This window comes from Sebastes umbrosus, chromosome 17 (genome assembly GCF_015220745.1).
Source record: "Sebastes umbrosus isolate fSebUmb1 chromosome 17, fSebUmb1.pri, whole genome shotgun sequence".
NCBI lineage: Eukaryota > Metazoa > Chordata > Actinopteri > Perciformes > Sebastidae > Sebastes > Sebastes umbrosus.
Genome location: NC_051285.1, coordinates 21183953 through 21201884, shown reverse-complemented (window position 1 = coordinate 21201884; position 17932 = coordinate 21183953). Strand labels below are relative to the sequence as shown.

Here is a 17932-nt window from a genome sequence, read left to right as displayed (position 1 = left end):
TTAGTTCACCCGTCAACTGCTACTACCCCATCATTTATTATTATTCTCTTGTGCATTACTGACTTAACTCAACTGTACAACAATTTGTTCAATAATTCAACTGTGCAATGCTCTGAATTAAATATTCTTATTTAATTCTTATTCATACCATTCTAGCATGTATATTTAACACACTTCTCAGCATTTCATATTTATGTATCTGCACTATGGTAATATACTGTATGTCTTGATCTAAATATTTGCATATATTTCTTATATTCTCATTTCTTATTCTTATTTATATTATTTATTTATATTTTTCTACATATACTGTGATATATATTGTAGCATTATGCACACAATTTACATGTTACATACTCCTTTATTTATTTTTTTACATTTCTTTATGTTTATTTAAGAGCAACTGGATTGCCCCAATTTCCCCCCAGGGATCAATAAAGTATTTTTGATTCTGATATTAAGGAGACACCCACATCAAGAAAAAATTTAATAATTTGGCCAACAGTAAAGTCAACAAAACAAAAGTGTTACGTGCTTTAGAAATGTTTTGTTTGCTGTCTGAGAAGTTTTCAAATTTAAGAATGTGCAAATACATTTTCAAGGGAACTCCAAACGTGTTGTTCATGATAACTCAAACACAATTTATTCATATTGAACATGTGTTTTATGTTTTGCTACAAAAGCCACTCCAGCTAAAACATGTTTAAGGTTTTGGGGGTCATGTTCAGGCAACTAAAAGCATCTGTTTGAGGTTTCAGAAACATTGTGGTCATTATAAAAAGGACAGTATTGGTAAAGTAAGGTTACGGAAAGATCTCAGTTTCTGGTGTCGTGCCAACACGCTTTCATCCCAACCCTTAACATAACGCCGCTTTGTCACGTCATTGGTGTCACTTTATTTTTGGCTTCAAAACCACTGTAGTTACCCTTGGCGTCACTTTAGCATAAGCAACAAAACCACTTAGTTAGGTTTAGGAAAGAACTGGACTTAAAACTTTGACGTTTGTACAGTGAAAATGATACTGAACATTGTGAACACGGGACGCAAACGAACAGTTGATTGTGACCTGAAAGTGAAACTTAACACATGGGATATGAACAGCGGTCTCCTGGATGGAAGCCTTGTGTTTGTTGGACACATCCACCTTCCCTCCCTCCCACCTTATGTATGTGTTTTCGCTCTTTAAACTACGTCAAAGGGTGCCGTGTGCGGTGGTACTGAATGCTGACGTCCGCGACAAAGCCTCAGTATTTGACGCCCTGGAAATGAGAACAGGCTGGTCGTGCTCATATGCTTTGTATGCTTAATAGAGAGAAAACAGGGTCTCTTATGTGAAGTCCGTCACATGATGCTATAATTTCCTGTTGGTACAAAAGGTATGTTACTTTCTTGTACTGGGGTTTATACAGTATTAATAGTAAAAACAGTAGGGGCGTCTGGTGTCTGAGTGGCTAAGACGCGTATCGTTTAACTGCAAGGTCCCCGGTTTGATTCCGGTTGTTGCATCATGACATCCCCCTCTCTCTTCCTGCATTCTCATCCTGTCTGTATCTCTATTATCACCATGAAATAAAGGCAAAATGCCCCAAAAAACAGTGGTGTCCACCGTATAATTCGGAATTGGAAACTGACGTTGACAAAAGATCAAAGTCTTGAAGAGAGAGAGACAAAAATAAAAAGTAAGAAAGATGAAAGCAAAGAAAATGAAAATGCTGCCAAAGAAATGAAAGACCGATAAGATGTGAAAGATATTGAAAGGAAAATTGGTAAAGAGAGAACAATAGGTTTAGGCGGCATGCGCAGGCAGCGGAGGAAAAAGAAATCAACTTTTCCCCTCCAGCGGAGAGCAACTAATCGTTCATTCGGCAGTAGGTACCGCTGGAGCCGGCTCCAATCACGACGGCAAAGCCCAACTAATAACAATCCCACTTAGATAACAGAGCTCTCTCTTTGCTCTCTCTCTCTCTCTTACATTTTAAAAGCCTGTGGATGGGGGCAGGGGTTTTAGATAAATAAATAAATAAATAAATAATAAACACCCCAAAAAAAAGGTGATGGAAGCGCACGCCTTGAAAACTGCCGGAGGTACCAGTTATTTCCATACAAATGCACCACTCCAAAAAACGGGGATGAGAGGAGTGTGGTGGGATGGAGATAATTTGGGGGAGGGGAGAGTAGAGAGAAACAGGTGCAGCCGTGAGTGCGGCGCTATAGACCACTGAAAAAAATTACATAAAACATGTCCCCATCTTTTTTTTTTTTTTTATTTCCATTACCTGTAACAGATTTTTCTGAGTGGATGCCTCTCATTTCCCTATAAAGGCCGCTGCATTACCAGCATGTGCAGCACATTATCCTTTATAACTAGCAGGGCTGCACTGAACAACTCAGAGTAACAGTAACTATCTGTTTAAGCCTGAAGCAATAATCTTCATTAATTTAATATGTATGTATCTGGTACGCAGTTACCCACACACATGCATTCATGATCACACAGGTCAGTTAATTGGGGAGCTTGTAGACTTTGCTGGTGGTGTGTAATTACTGGTGCGGGCCTCCAAGCACATTTAAATTGCTTTTTTAAAAAAAAACAATTAACACAGTTAATTCATCACCTAAGATTTGCAGTCGCTCAGGCTATTTTTTATATAAAAATACCTTTTGGTAATATCATATATGTCAATCCTGTAGTCTTAATTCACACATATTTACAGTAGAATAGAAAGTTATATTAATGGAGTTACAATGGATAATGATAAATCTATTTCCCCTAGTCCTCTTAATTTAGATTATATTGTACTGTTGTAAGTTAGGACATTATATTTTCAAAGGTAAGATAGATAAGGCCAGACACTCTTCACACACAATCACCATGGAAACAGATGGTTTTGAGCCCAACATGTGAAAAACATCTCCTGAAATCCCTCCCCAGACAGTAACAAGGGAGTAGTAACCAAGGCCAACTACCACACCTATAAGGGAGGTACTGTAGCTCTCACCATTACCAGTCTGCAGCCTGGGTTGCAGACTGGTAATGGCTCAACAATAAAAAAAACTGTTGAAGCAAAGTAGTCCGTTTAGCCAAAAGACAAAACATTGAAGCTCGAAAGCTGCTGAATAAGAATCCCGCCCATCTGCCCTTCATCTCCACCACACCTTCGCTTTACTCACAGTCTGTGACCTCCAGCAGTGCTTTGGTAATAACACTGCCGGCGATGTTGAGAGCCTGGCAGCTGTAGAAGCCGCCATCAGAGCGCTGAACATCGGTAATAGTCAAGCTGCCCATCTGGGAGACAGACAGGCGGCTAAAGGGCTGCGGTGGCTGGTAAGAGAACAGGAGACTCTGGAGAAGGAGGCAGAGATCGCAGAGTTAGAAACCAATTCACTCGCTATCTATTTGCACTGAGTAGTGATTTAGTGTGATGACAGACTGAGGGTAAGTCTCACCTCGCTGCCCTCCCTCTGCCAGAAGATCGCGGGCTGTGGGTTGCCAGTGGCCTCGCACTGGAAGGTGACCGTCCTGCCCACTGCCACCACCTGGTTCCTGGGGCGTATGGCAAACGCTGGGGGCACTGCAGAGGAAATGAGGTCCTAATTACCTGGCAGCCTGATACATATGCGTCATTCCAAGTTTTAGAACATCTCAGTATGCATGAAAAGCTCAGGGAATACAGGCTAAGTGTTGTATGTAGCAAGAAACAGACATTATTTACCTTTTTTTAAATGAAAAAAACAGCACATATATATTAATTAGCTCACACATAACATGAATTACATACTGTATTGGTGGATGGAATAACAGTGAAGATAGGACAATGACAGGGATGTCATCGGATGGTGGATGAGGGATGGACGATAACTTACCAGTATTGACTACAAGGGAAAAGACACAAAAAAAGAGCAGTGGAATGAGTAATGAAGGCACATTCAGGTATATGGAACTGCAATGATGCACTCAACAGTATTGACACATGGTTGAAAGAGCACAATGGAGTTGGTATGAAGCAGTAGACAGTCAGTAGTATGGGGGTGCAAGTAAAAATGTATTTACTAATGATAATGTATTTCATTATCATTATTTTACATGCAAATATGGATAGGCAGAGTGAAAAAAGAAAACAAAGAAAACCTAGAATTTATTGACGATGATGTGTTTTATATGATTGATTTAATTTGACCCCCTCATAAAGAAATATGGATGGCATCAATGAACAGTGTAAGTGATGCAGGATTATTTTGGATAACCAACTCTTTCATACATGTTCATTAGGGCTGTCAACCGATTAAAATATTTTATCGCGATTGATGATTGTCCGTAGTTAATCGTGATGAATCGCAAATTAATCGCATATTTATTATCTGTTCAAAATGTACCTTAAAGGGAGATTTGTCAAGCATTTAATACTCTTATCAACATGGGAGTGAGTAAATAAGCTTGCTTTGTGCAAATGTATGTATATATATTTATTACTGGAAATTAATTAACAACACAAAACAATGAAAATGAAAACTAATCTACGTTAATGCGTTATTATCGCGCTACCTCTGACAGTCCTGACTCTGTTTAAGTATAGAAAAATATGTAAATGAAAAGAGATTTTGGAAAGCTTTTGGAATGAATAGTAAAACATTTCTTCAGACGCCCAAAACTATAATGACCAAAAAAAACGACAAGATGTCAAAGGACAAGGCATGCTGTTTAGCCCCTATTAGAACCCAGCAGACTAGTTGACTGCGAGGTGTGAAAACTATATGTAATTGCCGGTTTGAGTTACAGAGCCAGCCAGCCTTGAGGCGTCTTTGGACAAAGATGAAACCCCCCTAACGAGGACATAAACTGTGAGGGGTGAGGAAGGAGCATTGTGTCTGGATAGAAGGAACTGCCGGTGCTGTGCAGGGATTTGCTCTACTAAATGTACTACACGAACAAAGACACATTTTGAGATGGGAACTACTATACATCTTGACATCTGTAAACTAGATTTATAGCCAAATGAATGGCTAGCTAACCTAGCTGGTTTTGGAGCTGCTGCGAGAGGATGACTGCGGCTATTGCTCAACATTCTTGTGTTCAAATGAATTGCAGAAAAGCTGGGTTTAAGCACCCGGTCTGAAAGGACCAAAAACATACAGATACTTTTAATGAGTGCAATGCTGAGGAGTCATTTCATCTGATACTTGGGACCTTATAAAACGCTCCTTGGCCTGCGACATGTGTTTCAAATAGCAACTGCTTAATATCATCCAAATGTTCTAGGTCAGTAAAAATGATTCTGTGGTTACGACTAGAGCTGCGACAACGCCTGCCAGAGTTTTTTTTGATTTAATTATGAAACACGCAATAACTTAGATAGCTCTCTGTTTCATCCCATAATACAACTTCTACTCATCTGCCAGCCCTTCTCTATCCACCGCCCAAATTAGCTACGGTCCCCCCCGATGCTCGTTTTCTCAGGTTTTTGGAGGGAGGGCGAAGACGATGTAATTGGAACCATGTCATTTCCCAGCATGCGACCAACCCTGACTTATCTTTAATTAAGTCCTACTGCCCTCACAGTCTATATCGCCCACTGTGTCACCGCCGTGTGTTTATGTGTATACATACAGTATGTGGGTCTGTCTGTGAGTGTGACTGTGTCTCGCTGCTTGTTTCCTGCCGCTGATTTAAGGACTAAAGGGTGTCATTGTGGCAGGACCACGCAGACCAAATGGATCCATTTTCCGCGGTCACGTAAACATTTACTTTGCATGCTCTTCTCAGTTTGTACAGGACATTAGCATGAGACATACTGTAAACAAACTGATGCAATGTCCTCCTATACTGCTTGTTTTTTTTTTAGAATTGCTGCAGACCTCCAGCAAGGAAGTGAAAAAACAAAAAAAACTACTGCCTGTCTGTACTGTCTTGAGAGCAACATCAGGCACATTAATGAAAATGAAGTCACTGTCTGCTAATTTGTGACACTACAAGACAGGATTAGTTGTTAGAGCTAGGGGCTAGAAGCAGCTGTGTTGCAAATACTTCATCCTTGAAAAGGAAAGCTATGAAAGAGGTGTGTTTAGAAGAGGAGGGAGGTGCTACGTTTAGAGGACATAACATGCGAGGGTCGGGTTGTACTGACCGTGTACAGTGAGCGTGGCGGATGATTCAGACTTTCCAACCATGTTCTCCACCACGCATGTATAGGAGCCCTCATCTGAAGAGGTCACTTGGCGAACGATCAAGGTATGGTCCTCTAGGATTTCAAATCTGCAGGCAGAACGGACACACACACGCAGTCAGGAGATGAAAGAAAAAAGTTGACACACAGTGTTTGCATGGTAAATTAATGTGCATAGAGGGCCTCTGTGCATTACCGGCCCTTAGGCAGGTCGGAATCATCTTTCCTCCAGCGGACAGTGGGAACAGGGTCTCCTTGAACCACGCAGTGGAACTCCACGCTCTCCTCTGCCAGCACCACCACGCTGCTGGGCCGCTTCAGAAAGGTCGGGCGCTCTGGAGGGCAGCATCGCAGCAACAAGCACAAATGTCAATGTAATCATCACTGTCACAATGTTCATAATGAGTGCCTATATATATCCCTACGCTTTTTTACCAGCCGTGACAGCGACATTGGTGTTGTTTTCACCTTGTGAGTCTCTGTGTGTGTGTCATCATGGCAAAAATTGTGGTCCTGGAGACACCTACTGTAACGGGAACTACCACAGAAGTGGCTTTGAGTACTTTGCCAGGTTTATATGTATGTCTGTTTGTGGACAGATTTTGTCACCGCGATAGTGTTACAACCGTGCAAGATGCAGTCACGAAACTTTACAGGTGTGTGATGTCAATGAGGGGAAACGCTTTCGCGGAAATAGAAGGAGGCAGAAGAAGAAAGAAGAGCGATGGAGTAGTTGATAATGCTGCTGTATGAATACCCGGAGCTGTACAACACGGCGCTAGCTACTTATGAGGACAACCTATTTTTGGGGGGAATTATTAACATGACGCCAAGCTAGCTTAACCTGACCCACCAGATGATTTGTTACACAGAACCATCTCAGAAGCCGTCATTGAAAACTGTTTGGAAAAGGACAGGCTCTTTCAAAAAAATACTTGGCAACGATTAGATGAGCCATCTGTCAATAAAACTCTTGCTGATACTAGTCGGGAGAAGAGCAAAAACATATTTTCCACTGAGAAAAGCCTTCAGTGCTGTTTTTTGCTCTTATTTCAATGAAGAAATACTCTCCAGTTCTGATGTAACTGATGCTAATGCAGTATCTATGCTAACATCTTTAGGAGCCACCATTATTGTTTTGCTGCCATGTAGCTAGCTAGCCGTGCAAGGTAAAAGCTAGCTTGCACTTCACGCCAGAAAGCATTTATGACGTTCACCGAAGCACCTGCCTGTCATTGCTGCCTTGGACCACAGTGGCAGCAGCCATGTTTAATACAACTTTACTTTTTTGGTTAAGGGTGCCGGAAGTAGGTGTTAGTAAGTGGGGAAGGGGCCTTTACACTCCTGGACCAATTTGGTGGATCCCATCGCAAGATGGTCTCTAGTTTGTTATCCTTGACTAGCTTACAAAATTTACTTGTTTATTCTTAAAAATAAAAGACTAAAATTATTGTAATTTAGATTACAACATCTGTGTAGTAACTGTAGCTTATCTAAACGTCACTGTGCCAAGTGTAATAATGGATTGTATATTGCCTTTCAATAAAGGGTTTCATTTTGTTTCTATCGTCTTACAATAACATGCACTGAACATGTTTATGTAACTGTAAATCTTGTTATTTTTAGCTCTAACTACCAATACTGTCTGCTCCCATGACTTCAACCAATTGCTTGGAATTTTTTTTCCAACAAAGCCCAAAAAAAAATCACTTCTAATAAATACAGAAAACCTAGCAAAATATGCAAGGTAATCTACATACTGCAATTATCATAGAGTTTGGAAACATTTAATATTCTAGAGATAATCACCCGTCAGTCTCCAAAGTCATTTATTATGCACAACCTGTAGAACAACATATTTTGACCTAGTTTTGTATTCAGCAAGAATATTCTCACAGCCTTGAATGGCTCAATGGGGCCCTATACTATATACACCCAACCTCAACCAAGGTCATCTAACCATGTGATACTGATAAGAGCTCTATTCTGATGGGAAATGTTAGGAAAATAAGTGGGGGGATGGAGAAATGCTGGCTTGGAAACAGGCGTTTAGAGATAGGGGGTGTTGGAGGTAGCATGGGGAGCTCTTGTGCTGAGAGGTTTGAGAGGTTGTAGCGTTGGATGTAGCAGCGGTAGATGTTTTTGTGGGAGACCTCTCCAAAGCTGGCAGATTGGATGGTAGTGCTGCATAATCAACGCAATTAATGGATTATTATACACCGGTGACAAAGACCTCGCATATCAGGCTGGCAAACTAAACCACGGTGAACTGAGAGGGTACTTAGACTAAGTGCAACATTGTGAAATGCAATCACAAAGCCGAAAAATGTTACCTAGCACAGTGAGTTCAGCGATCTCGCTCTCCCTCTCTCCCACCATGTTAGTTCCAACGCAGATGTATTTCCCCGCGTCGCTTTTCCTGGTGTTGGTGATCATCAGCTTGCCACTGCGAATCTAAAAGAAAGCACAACAATAGAGTGAGCGTGGCACTTTCATAACGCATATAAATAATATGGCCACAATTTGTAAATTTTGTGAAGGAATGTGCCACAGCTAAAGTTTTCACTAATGGATGTGTTAACTTTAAGCCTCTGAGACGGCCGACTTTACTGTCTTTCGGAGGCTGTAGCAGGCTCATTAGAGCTAGAGTGAAGTTGCTGGTATCATATGGAACTAGCTTATACCTATGAGTCTCCCCTTTACAGACATGCCAACTTTATGATAATCCCATGCAGTTTTGGGCAAAAATCATGTAGTTTAATGCATGAAGTACAAATGTGTTATTTTCGCCTATTCTAAAAATGGTGTGAATATTTCTGCATACTGAGGTCCCTAAACAGTCTTGGAATTGCATAAATTGGGTATCACTGTAAAGCTGCGACTCTTGTGGATCCAATGAGCCCAATTATATTAATGTTTGATGATGTTAGTGCCCATAGTAGCCATTTAATATAGTGAGACCATTTTTTGAAACTTTGAAACCTCACTGTATAAAATGACCTGTGGTGACCTCTAGGATAATCACAGCCTCATGAAACTTTACAGCCACAAACTAGAGACCTAGGGCATTCAGAAGATGGATGGACTTCCTAGGTAGATTCAAATTCAAATCACAGTATGGCTTTTTTATATGGTGTTCCTCAAGGTCTTGGTGACTTAACGTGGTATTTTGGAGGGATTACTGATCATTTTTATGAATTCTCCAGTGGTTAAATGAACAAATGGTTAAATTTAGCACCAAATCTTTGTCACAAATTATGGGACATAATAGAGCATGTGATATACTTCTATCATAATGTTCTAAACCCTTATACACTCTCACAATTAATTGTAATTAATCAATCAATTCATGTTTATTTCTGATTTATGACTAGAACAACTTGACGCACAGTGCTGAGCTGCATCTCAAATTAATCTTCCCAGCTTTCAGATGATGTACATCACTTCTATACCCCCAAATGCCCCCCCCCCCCCCCCCCCCCCCCCCCAAAGACAAAAAGACAAAAACGTGTCTATGCGGGTCTCAGAGGTGATGCATGATACCACACACATATAATCACATCTTGGGCTATATTTCACTTTAAAATATACATTTTTTATGTACTTGATGGCATAACAGCAAGTAGCTTGTTGCTTGCAAGAACATTATGTGCATCTGTATGCATCTCTTTATCGAAGGAACGGAATTTGCGCTGCCTTTCAAGCTGCACTAGAAGGTCACCCATTATGAAATTACATAATTCATATCTAGTGCTACATTAGCAAAGAACCCTGGGAACAAAGACGCCGCCTCTTTGTAGAGACCTTCCTCAGATGTTCAGTCGGCCTTCTTTGCCTTTCCCAAACTTTCTACCTCCTCTATACTGATATCTGCACACACACACACATACACACACACACACACAACAAAGACGTGGAAGATATATGCACTCCATACTGTTTTCCTTCTTTTCATTTCCTATCCAGCAGACGCCCCCACAGACTATGGTAGCTGTCTTTATAGTGCTTTCAATGTGAGCTACTGCACTGATAGTCTGTAGCTACTCAGTGCCAGAGGTGATCCCGGAGCAGCAGTGAGCAGGCATCGCTACTATAGCGGGTAAACCGGTCTGAAGATTTCTAAACAAACATAACAGGCATCAGATGCCTTCTCGCTGCCATTCAATTAAACTTTCAGCCTCGTTATTATGATTTAAGATTGCTTTTTTTACTACTCAGAGTAAGCAATGGAATCGATCTATTCATACATACATGCCTGCTAGAGACACACGCAGCCTTTAATCGCGTGGTTGTTTCTTAACAGAGGTCAGAGGTCAAGGCTGCCTACAGTGCTGCGTCCACAAAGCAGGCAAGGGATTCAGCGTCATGCTAAACAGCACCTGGCTCGGTTGAGCAGCACTCTCCACTCACTATATAGAAATACATCATTAAATCGCTGCTGCAGCGATGAAACCAACAGCCTTTTATTTATTACTAAGCCTCCTCCAGGCTAACCTTCCACCGCAAACAGCTCGCACAGTAAACCAAACACATAACAACTAAGAGTGGCCTAACTATGGCTGACATTCTAAATGTGATGCAAATAATGTGGTTCTAAGAAGATTTAACAGACTGTGGTGTGTGTGACTTGTGGTTCTGTGTACTTTTCATACCACTAGTAATCACAAGGAGCAAGCAGGGGGGAATTTGGGAGCTGGTATTGCAGATTCAGCCATTCCTGTCAGTGTCCAATAGGGTTGGTTTGGATGTTTGGAGTGGACTCGCATTAGAGTCAATGCAAAATGTTCTGTGACTAAAAAAACATGACTGCACGACTGCATATAGTAACAGGGGTGTTTATACCGCTGCAAATGAGCCATGAATGACATATGACATCATTGTTGGAATCCTGAGTAAGTAAGTAAGACAGGCTGCATGTATTGGCAGTATTGGCAACCAAACAAAACAAATACATATTATAGGAACAGTGTGGAACATTTTGGGGGATTTAATAGCGGAAATGGAATATAATATTCATAACTATGTTTTCATTAGTGTATAATCACCTGAACCTAAGAATTGATGTGTTTTCGTTAGCTTAGAATGAGCCCTTCATATCTACATAGGGAGCGGGTCCTCTTCACAGAATCCGCCATGTTGCTCCGCCAGGTTTCTACAGTAGCCAAGAGACTTCCACATTTTTACGTAACCTGAAGGTCACTGTAGTTCTCCGACACGCTTGTGAAATTGCAGTAACGTGAGCCGCAGAGTGCAAAACTGTGGTACCGCCAGCCGCCGTCTGACTTCCGTTGCTTCTAAAGTGGTGTTATTATGGTAACGATAGCCTCTTAGGCGAACGGCGTTACCATGGTTTTGCACCCGGCGGCTCACGTTACCGCAGTCTTCGAATGCGAGGAGTGAGCAGAGGGCTACTCAGTTGATTGCTATATGCAACCACACCACTAGATGCTGCCAAATCCGACACAGTACCCTCTACTTTTAAAATATAAATACTAGGATTGTCTAAGTTAGTGAGATAATGGCGTTAACGCAAATTCATTTTAACGCCACAAATTTCTTTAACACATTAACGCAATCGATCTTTTGGGGGTTGTAGCGGGTTTTAAAGCTAGGGTGGAGATACTGGTATCATATGAAACTACAAAATAAATGCAGAACCTGTGAGGGTTTCTGGATAGTATTTGTCATTGTTTTGTGTTGTGAATTGATTTCCAATAATAAATATATACATTCATTTGCATAACGCAAGCATATTTGCTCACTCCCATGTTGATAATAGTTTTAAATACTTGACCAATCTCCCTCTAAAGTACATTTTGAACAGATAAAAAATCACGATTAACTATGGATAATCATGCAATTAACTGCAATTAAATATTTTAATCAATTGACAGCTCTAATCAAAATATAAATACATGGATTAGCTTATTTATTTTTTAATATATAATTTAGTCTTTGTGTCTCTTATTTGCACATAAAAGATAAGACAATTGCATGAACTCATAACAGTTCATTTACATTAATAAAAGCTATGGTATTGCGGCAAATATAGAATAGGTGAACCTATGGCATGTAGACATACAATAAAGGATTTCTTTCTAATTACTTGAATGTCAGTGGATATATGTATTATCGGCTCATACGGTAGTTTTCCATTTCATTGAGTAAGCACTAATATTTTCATTAAATGCATAGCCATATTAAAACCAGGTGACAGAGGTTATCCAGTTGAACCTTGGATAAAGAGATACGATTCTCAGATTCATCGCGCATCCTGTAATAACTGTCCCTCAATGAAACCAATATCAAATTGTGTGGTAAGCAGCGATGCCAGTGAATTATTCCTAAAGGACTGCAATAGATCAAACCAATGCCACGGACTAATGCTATACTTGTGTTCTGCAACTTCTTTTCTCTGTTTGCTGTAAATACTGCTGCACTAGTAACTTTAGCAGCTGATTAAAGAGCAGACCAAGAGCTTTTTTATTTCCTGGACTGACCGCTCCTCGTTTTTAGCAATTCCATTGCTAAGAAATCCAAAAATGTGGTTTTGTCTATCCTCCATCTCGGACACTGAAACCTCAGCTTTCGCTTCTGCTCCGGTTCAATGTGTTCTCTTTCTTCTTCACGTAGCCTCAGATGCCCTAAAGGCACACACACTCTGAAGCTGCTTATAGTGTGATTCCCATGTATTTTTCTGTATAAAAGGCGTCTTTTTAAAAATTTAAATCAATAAATCAAACCTTTCCTGTGTGTGAGAGTCTTTCTAGAAAATCGTTTATAAGAATTAACTCAAGTTTATCTACATATCAGTATTAATAAATGATGGTCCAGGCCACATGGGGAACACTCCAAAAGGATGGAAAGTAGCCACGAATCACTTGTGGTGGACTCCTTTGGTCTTTGTACAGTAAGTGATGTCTTTGGGAGAACTCTCACGGCAAAGACATATTTCCATATAGAGAAGATGATTAGGGGGGACAAAGACAGGCACGCAGAAAGTACAAAGCAAGACGCAGCCTTTGTATTTCCCTCAGAGGAGCCTCCCCCCCTGGCTCTGATCCATGCCTCTCCTTAAATCAGAGATAGCTGCTCTGTCCATCACAGTCCCCCAGAGAGACGCTACCTGTCACTCCGCACTAACATGAGCTTTGAATCCGCTCTCGTGTGTCCCCGGGAGCATGCACAGACATTCAGATAAACAAATCAACATTCACACACACACACGGAATCATGTGAGCTGCTGAAACATGGTTCTACTCTTGAAGCCTGTTCCTGCTGGCCTGACCAATCAGACGCTCCTGGCTCTGAAATCAGTAGTGTGTATACAACAACATGAAAAGAAAATCACCGCCGTGTACTGTACGCCGCATGACAACTTAATAAAGCAGATTAATAGCATGCTATAGCTCATATGATGACACTTACCAGTGCCTGCCGGCTTGTTGTTGTTCTCTGTTGTTGTGTATTTTTTGCCATCAGGCATATAAAAATTGTTTTTTCTTGTGGTTAGCATTTTTTTATGGGCCAAATAAATCTTCGTTTTGGTTTTTCTCCTGGCGTTTTTAATTCTGTGCAGGAACTCAGAGAGGACAGATGATGTTATTTAGTGATCTCATGGACCACAAGGAAATTATTTTGTGATCTCCACAAGCTTTTCCATACTTCAAAATGACTGAGGGGAGAGGTAATTTGGTTCTTTAGAATTTCAAAAATGGCAGCTAAATACCAAATAGCGTGTGCAGCATAATCCAAATGTTGTGAAGCCATGTGATTAATAGTATCTCACACATGAATGTACCAATCGCTAATTAGGGATGCACGATATGGATTTTTTTCAGCCGATACCGATAACCGATGATTACCTGTTTCTCATGGCCGATACTGATATGATAACCGAGAATTTCACATTTTTGTATTTTAAAAAGAAGTTCATAACTTGTAGTTTATGCACGCCTGAGGGTAAGAAAGGCGAAGATGTAGTGAGCAAAGATGGATGATTTAATATTCCATAGCTCTGACCTAACCAAATCTAACTGACATTACTATTTTTTCTGGTAAAGTACATCAAAAAACTTGTATTGCAAATTGCAATTTTGTTGTCTTCGTCTGAAACTGTGAAAAACATCCACACCGGCGACAACATGGTTGGCTCTCTAGTCAGCGTGCTTTGCTTACTCTTCTTCTTCTCTGTGTTTATTGGTGGATCACAATCCAACTTTAAAGGTGCATACCACCACCTACTATGTATATTTTGAGCATCCCTGTCAGTAATCAATGTTAACATGAAGTATTGACAAGATTTTGCGTGTGAACTATTCCTTAAAGGTCAGAATTATGTGTAATACTTAAGGTCAAAGTGGCCTCTCTTACTGTGATGCGTTCATCTCTGTCATCTAAGTTGGTGCCATCTCTCCTCCAGGATATTGTGGGTTCAGGGTGCCCGCGGGGCGGTTGGCACTCCAGCACGGCCGGCTCGCCCACCGCGACCATGACGTCCACTGGGTTCTGTCTGAAGTCATCGCGCAAAACTGTAAAAACACACAGAAAGGAAAGCAGAACAGTCAATAGAGTGGAATTTAATGATGTTTGACTATGATTTGACAATGAAATTACAATATTTGCTCATTATGTTGGTGCCTTCGAGTGGGGTTGTGTTTATTGTGTTAACGAGAAGAGTTCATCGACTGACTGCTGTGGTATTCACAGCTTTCACAAGTGGGAATTTTGAAGCTCTGGGTTCAGACGTTGTGAAATACTGTATGCTTATGTTTTCTATGTCAGCCCAAGGGTATTGTTTTTATTTATTTTTTTCTGTTCCTAGCATGGCAATTAAATGCACAAAACACAAAATTAGCACCACTTTTGCAAGGGGAACAAGGCCATATTGTCACCTAGCAACGTCGTTCTCAAAACTTAAACCACTTGAACAGCAGGATATTGTGTACTTGGCGAAAATACGACCTTACGGGTTCCTTTTTAAAGGCAGCATAATAAAGGGTTGTTTGCTAGCTCTGTCCAACACATGTTTTAAGAGCAGCACACAAACTCTTGCCCAAAATACCTCCATTGTGATGAGTTGTTAATATATCTATTACATGATATATGTGATATATCACTCATGTAAATCAGCGCTGTAATATATAACATACACAATCTGGAAAGATTCCTCATGGGATTACTCCCTCACTCCAAACAGGGGATAAGACAAGCTGCTGAGAAAGCTGCTTGTCCTAATGGCCGACAGTAAGACGAGAAGATGCACAACTACGGAGCAATGCAGAAAGGTGAGATCCAAGACGGCTCCACTAGCAGCCAGCGGAAAAGCTACCACAGCAATTTATCATCTTTCCACAACGAGTGGCCTGCGCCACAGAACAAAAAAAAAAAATAGCTCGCTAGCCAGAAGCTGAACTGGAGACAAAGCATCCACTCCAAGAAGCCCAAACAGAAGAGTGTGATTTCTGGTGGCCACAGTGGGCTCATTCCTGTCTCCACCGTAGACTGTATATAAAGGGCTCCACTGTACAGCCTCAAGCTCTAAACCAGGGGTTCTCTTTTCACTTTTTGGGGCCAGGGACCCCAAACAGGGGAGAACATTTCCCAAGGACACCCTTATTATTGTAACATCGATTAAGCATAATGCTTACTACCATTTGTACTCTTATGCCATTGGAACTATTGGAACTAAAGTTTTAGAATACTTTGTATTCTAAAGACCTGTTTTATAGTAGAAACAAATTTCAAACTGAATCTCGTTAACACCACTTATGTACTTTGTCGTTTTATTCAAATTGCATAGACTCAACTTGACAACATTTATACGTTTTCAAGTAATTGATCTGAGAAGAACAGTGTCAAGACTGGCATAATAAATCCAGATATCCAATTTCTATTGGCCCCAAAGCTAACGTGGGTGGGAGTAATGGACACAATATGGTTGTTTTATTGGCGCGAATGGTCCACATCTGTAGATATGCACTTTTTCACGATACAGCACCATTTCATGATTTATAGCAAATTATTTTGCGGACCCCCTGACAGAGTGCAAAGGACCACACCATTGAGCTCTAGACAGCATGAGCAGGGATGAGCGACAAGGGATGCTCAAAACTTAAATGTGTCAAAAAAAAATCTACCGGATTAATAATGTAAACTGTAGTGTGGGACTATCGTTCGCTAGAAAGAAAGTGGAATTGGGGTGTGTAGAAGAGAAAAGGAGTAGATCTTTTGTTCTATGTAACTGAGAAAAATGCTGCTCCTGATGAGGTGAACAACATGTGCTAATGTAGACGCCTGTGCATGAGTGTCTGCTGTTAAGCATTCCCAGTCTTAAATTACAGTGGGGGGCTTAGAACCCGAACAAGCCAAGGGAGCTGAGCCAACACAGAGCGAGCAGAACTCAAGTCGAGCCGGGTCGGGGTGAAAAGACAGGAAACAATGAGGAAAAGGCATAATGACTCCCAGATGGCGGCAACTCGTTCACCTCTGGCAACGGATTTGTACGTAACGCCGGGACAAGCGGGGCCCGAGACGCCCTGATGGGCAGCGTGGATACGGGAGAACAAATTGGGATGACCTCCTAATTGGAGGCATTTTTGGCCCCCGCACTTCTTTGAGCTCCACTCTGCTGCTCTGCCCCTCTGATCCTCGTGAGCATGCGTTGCAACTGATGACTGCAGTTGACTGGGGGCTGATGGGAAACAGCTGTCTGACGACCCCCCTCCTCGGTCCCCACCACCGCCAACACTGCTGCCGCCAACACGACCGTGTCACATGATAAAAGGCATTCCTCGTGGGACGCAAAAACACGGTTGAGGTTACATCAGACAGGAAGAAAGTGAGACCATCACAATTGTGCGTACAGTGTGTGTGTGTGTGTGTGTTGATTGATTGACTGATACTATCTCATAAGTCCAATCAGGTTACACATCTGTTTTTACTATCGTGTGAGGTCCTAACGTCTCCGTAGGATTGGAAAGCCTGGACTATTTCCTCAAACCCCCCTTTGTTAAAGATGTATTTTCGGTGATAGCGCCGGAGTTAGTGTAAAACATAAGGCGAGGAGAGAGATAAGGGTTAAAAGCAGAGGAAGCTTATGAAAGGTTAGTGAAGAATGTTCTCATAAGTGTGCATGTTTTTGTATGTGTGTGAACAAGGAAAAGTTGGCCCGTTTTTGCATGTTGTACTATTGTTGCCGGGTAAGCACACAAATAATCTGGAACATGTGCTTGTAAAACTTGACTGTTTATGTTCTCAGAAGGGGAAAATGTATCTGGTTATTAAGTTATAATAAGAAATTATGCATGCCCAAGTAGAAAACCATGCATGCATACACAAATGTAAGCACTCCTAATCTACGCCAAGACTGTTGTCTTATCTGCAGTTTCTCAACATAACTGAAATCCCTTTCTCGTCATCTATTAGCTCCACACGATTCAAATAATTCCTGTTTATCAGTAAACGTATCCTGACAAGCTATACTCTCAAGGAGTGATATAGAGAATGAGAAAAAAATATATGATGAAAAATATATGCTGGATGCATATATTAAATGTTGCAGACTGATAAAATGTGGACATCCTGCAACGACTGCCCTGATTTTAGGGATGTGTAAAGAATTATGCAGAGGGCAATCAACACAAATTAAACCCTATTTCTTACCTCTGCTATATAAACACAGACATAATTTTTTTTCTCAGCGTGCTTTGATTGCAGAATGATTAATATTTCTCCTGTATCTCCCCATCTGCTTCAAAAACGTTGAGGC

General features: G+C 41.0%; 1 protein-coding gene across 3 annotated transcripts in view; it reads right to left on the bottom strand.

Annotated features, from left to right (window-relative positions):
* The window catches only part of LOC119475789 (roundabout homolog 1-like), a 119720-nt gene that overhangs the window by 14400 nt on the left and 87388 nt on the right, over positions 1-17932 (bottom strand). For 2 of the 3 annotated variants that reach the window (XM_037748820.1, XM_037748821.1), the window contains 7 exons: positions 14536-14693; positions 8496-8616; positions 6359-6497; positions 6124-6251; positions 3866-3874; positions 3449-3573; positions 3173-3344 (listed from right to left, as the gene is read on the bottom strand). In XM_037748820.1, coding sequence (XP_037604748.1) covers positions 3173-3344; positions 3449-3573; positions 3866-3874; positions 6124-6251; positions 6359-6497; positions 8496-8616; positions 14536-14693 — 852 coding nt within the window. Of the gene's footprint in view, positions 1-3172; positions 3345-3448; positions 3574-3780; positions 3875-6123; positions 6252-6358; positions 6498-8495; positions 8617-14535; positions 14694-17932 lie in introns of those variants that run through there. The other variant, XM_037748822.1, reaches the window with a different exon arrangement.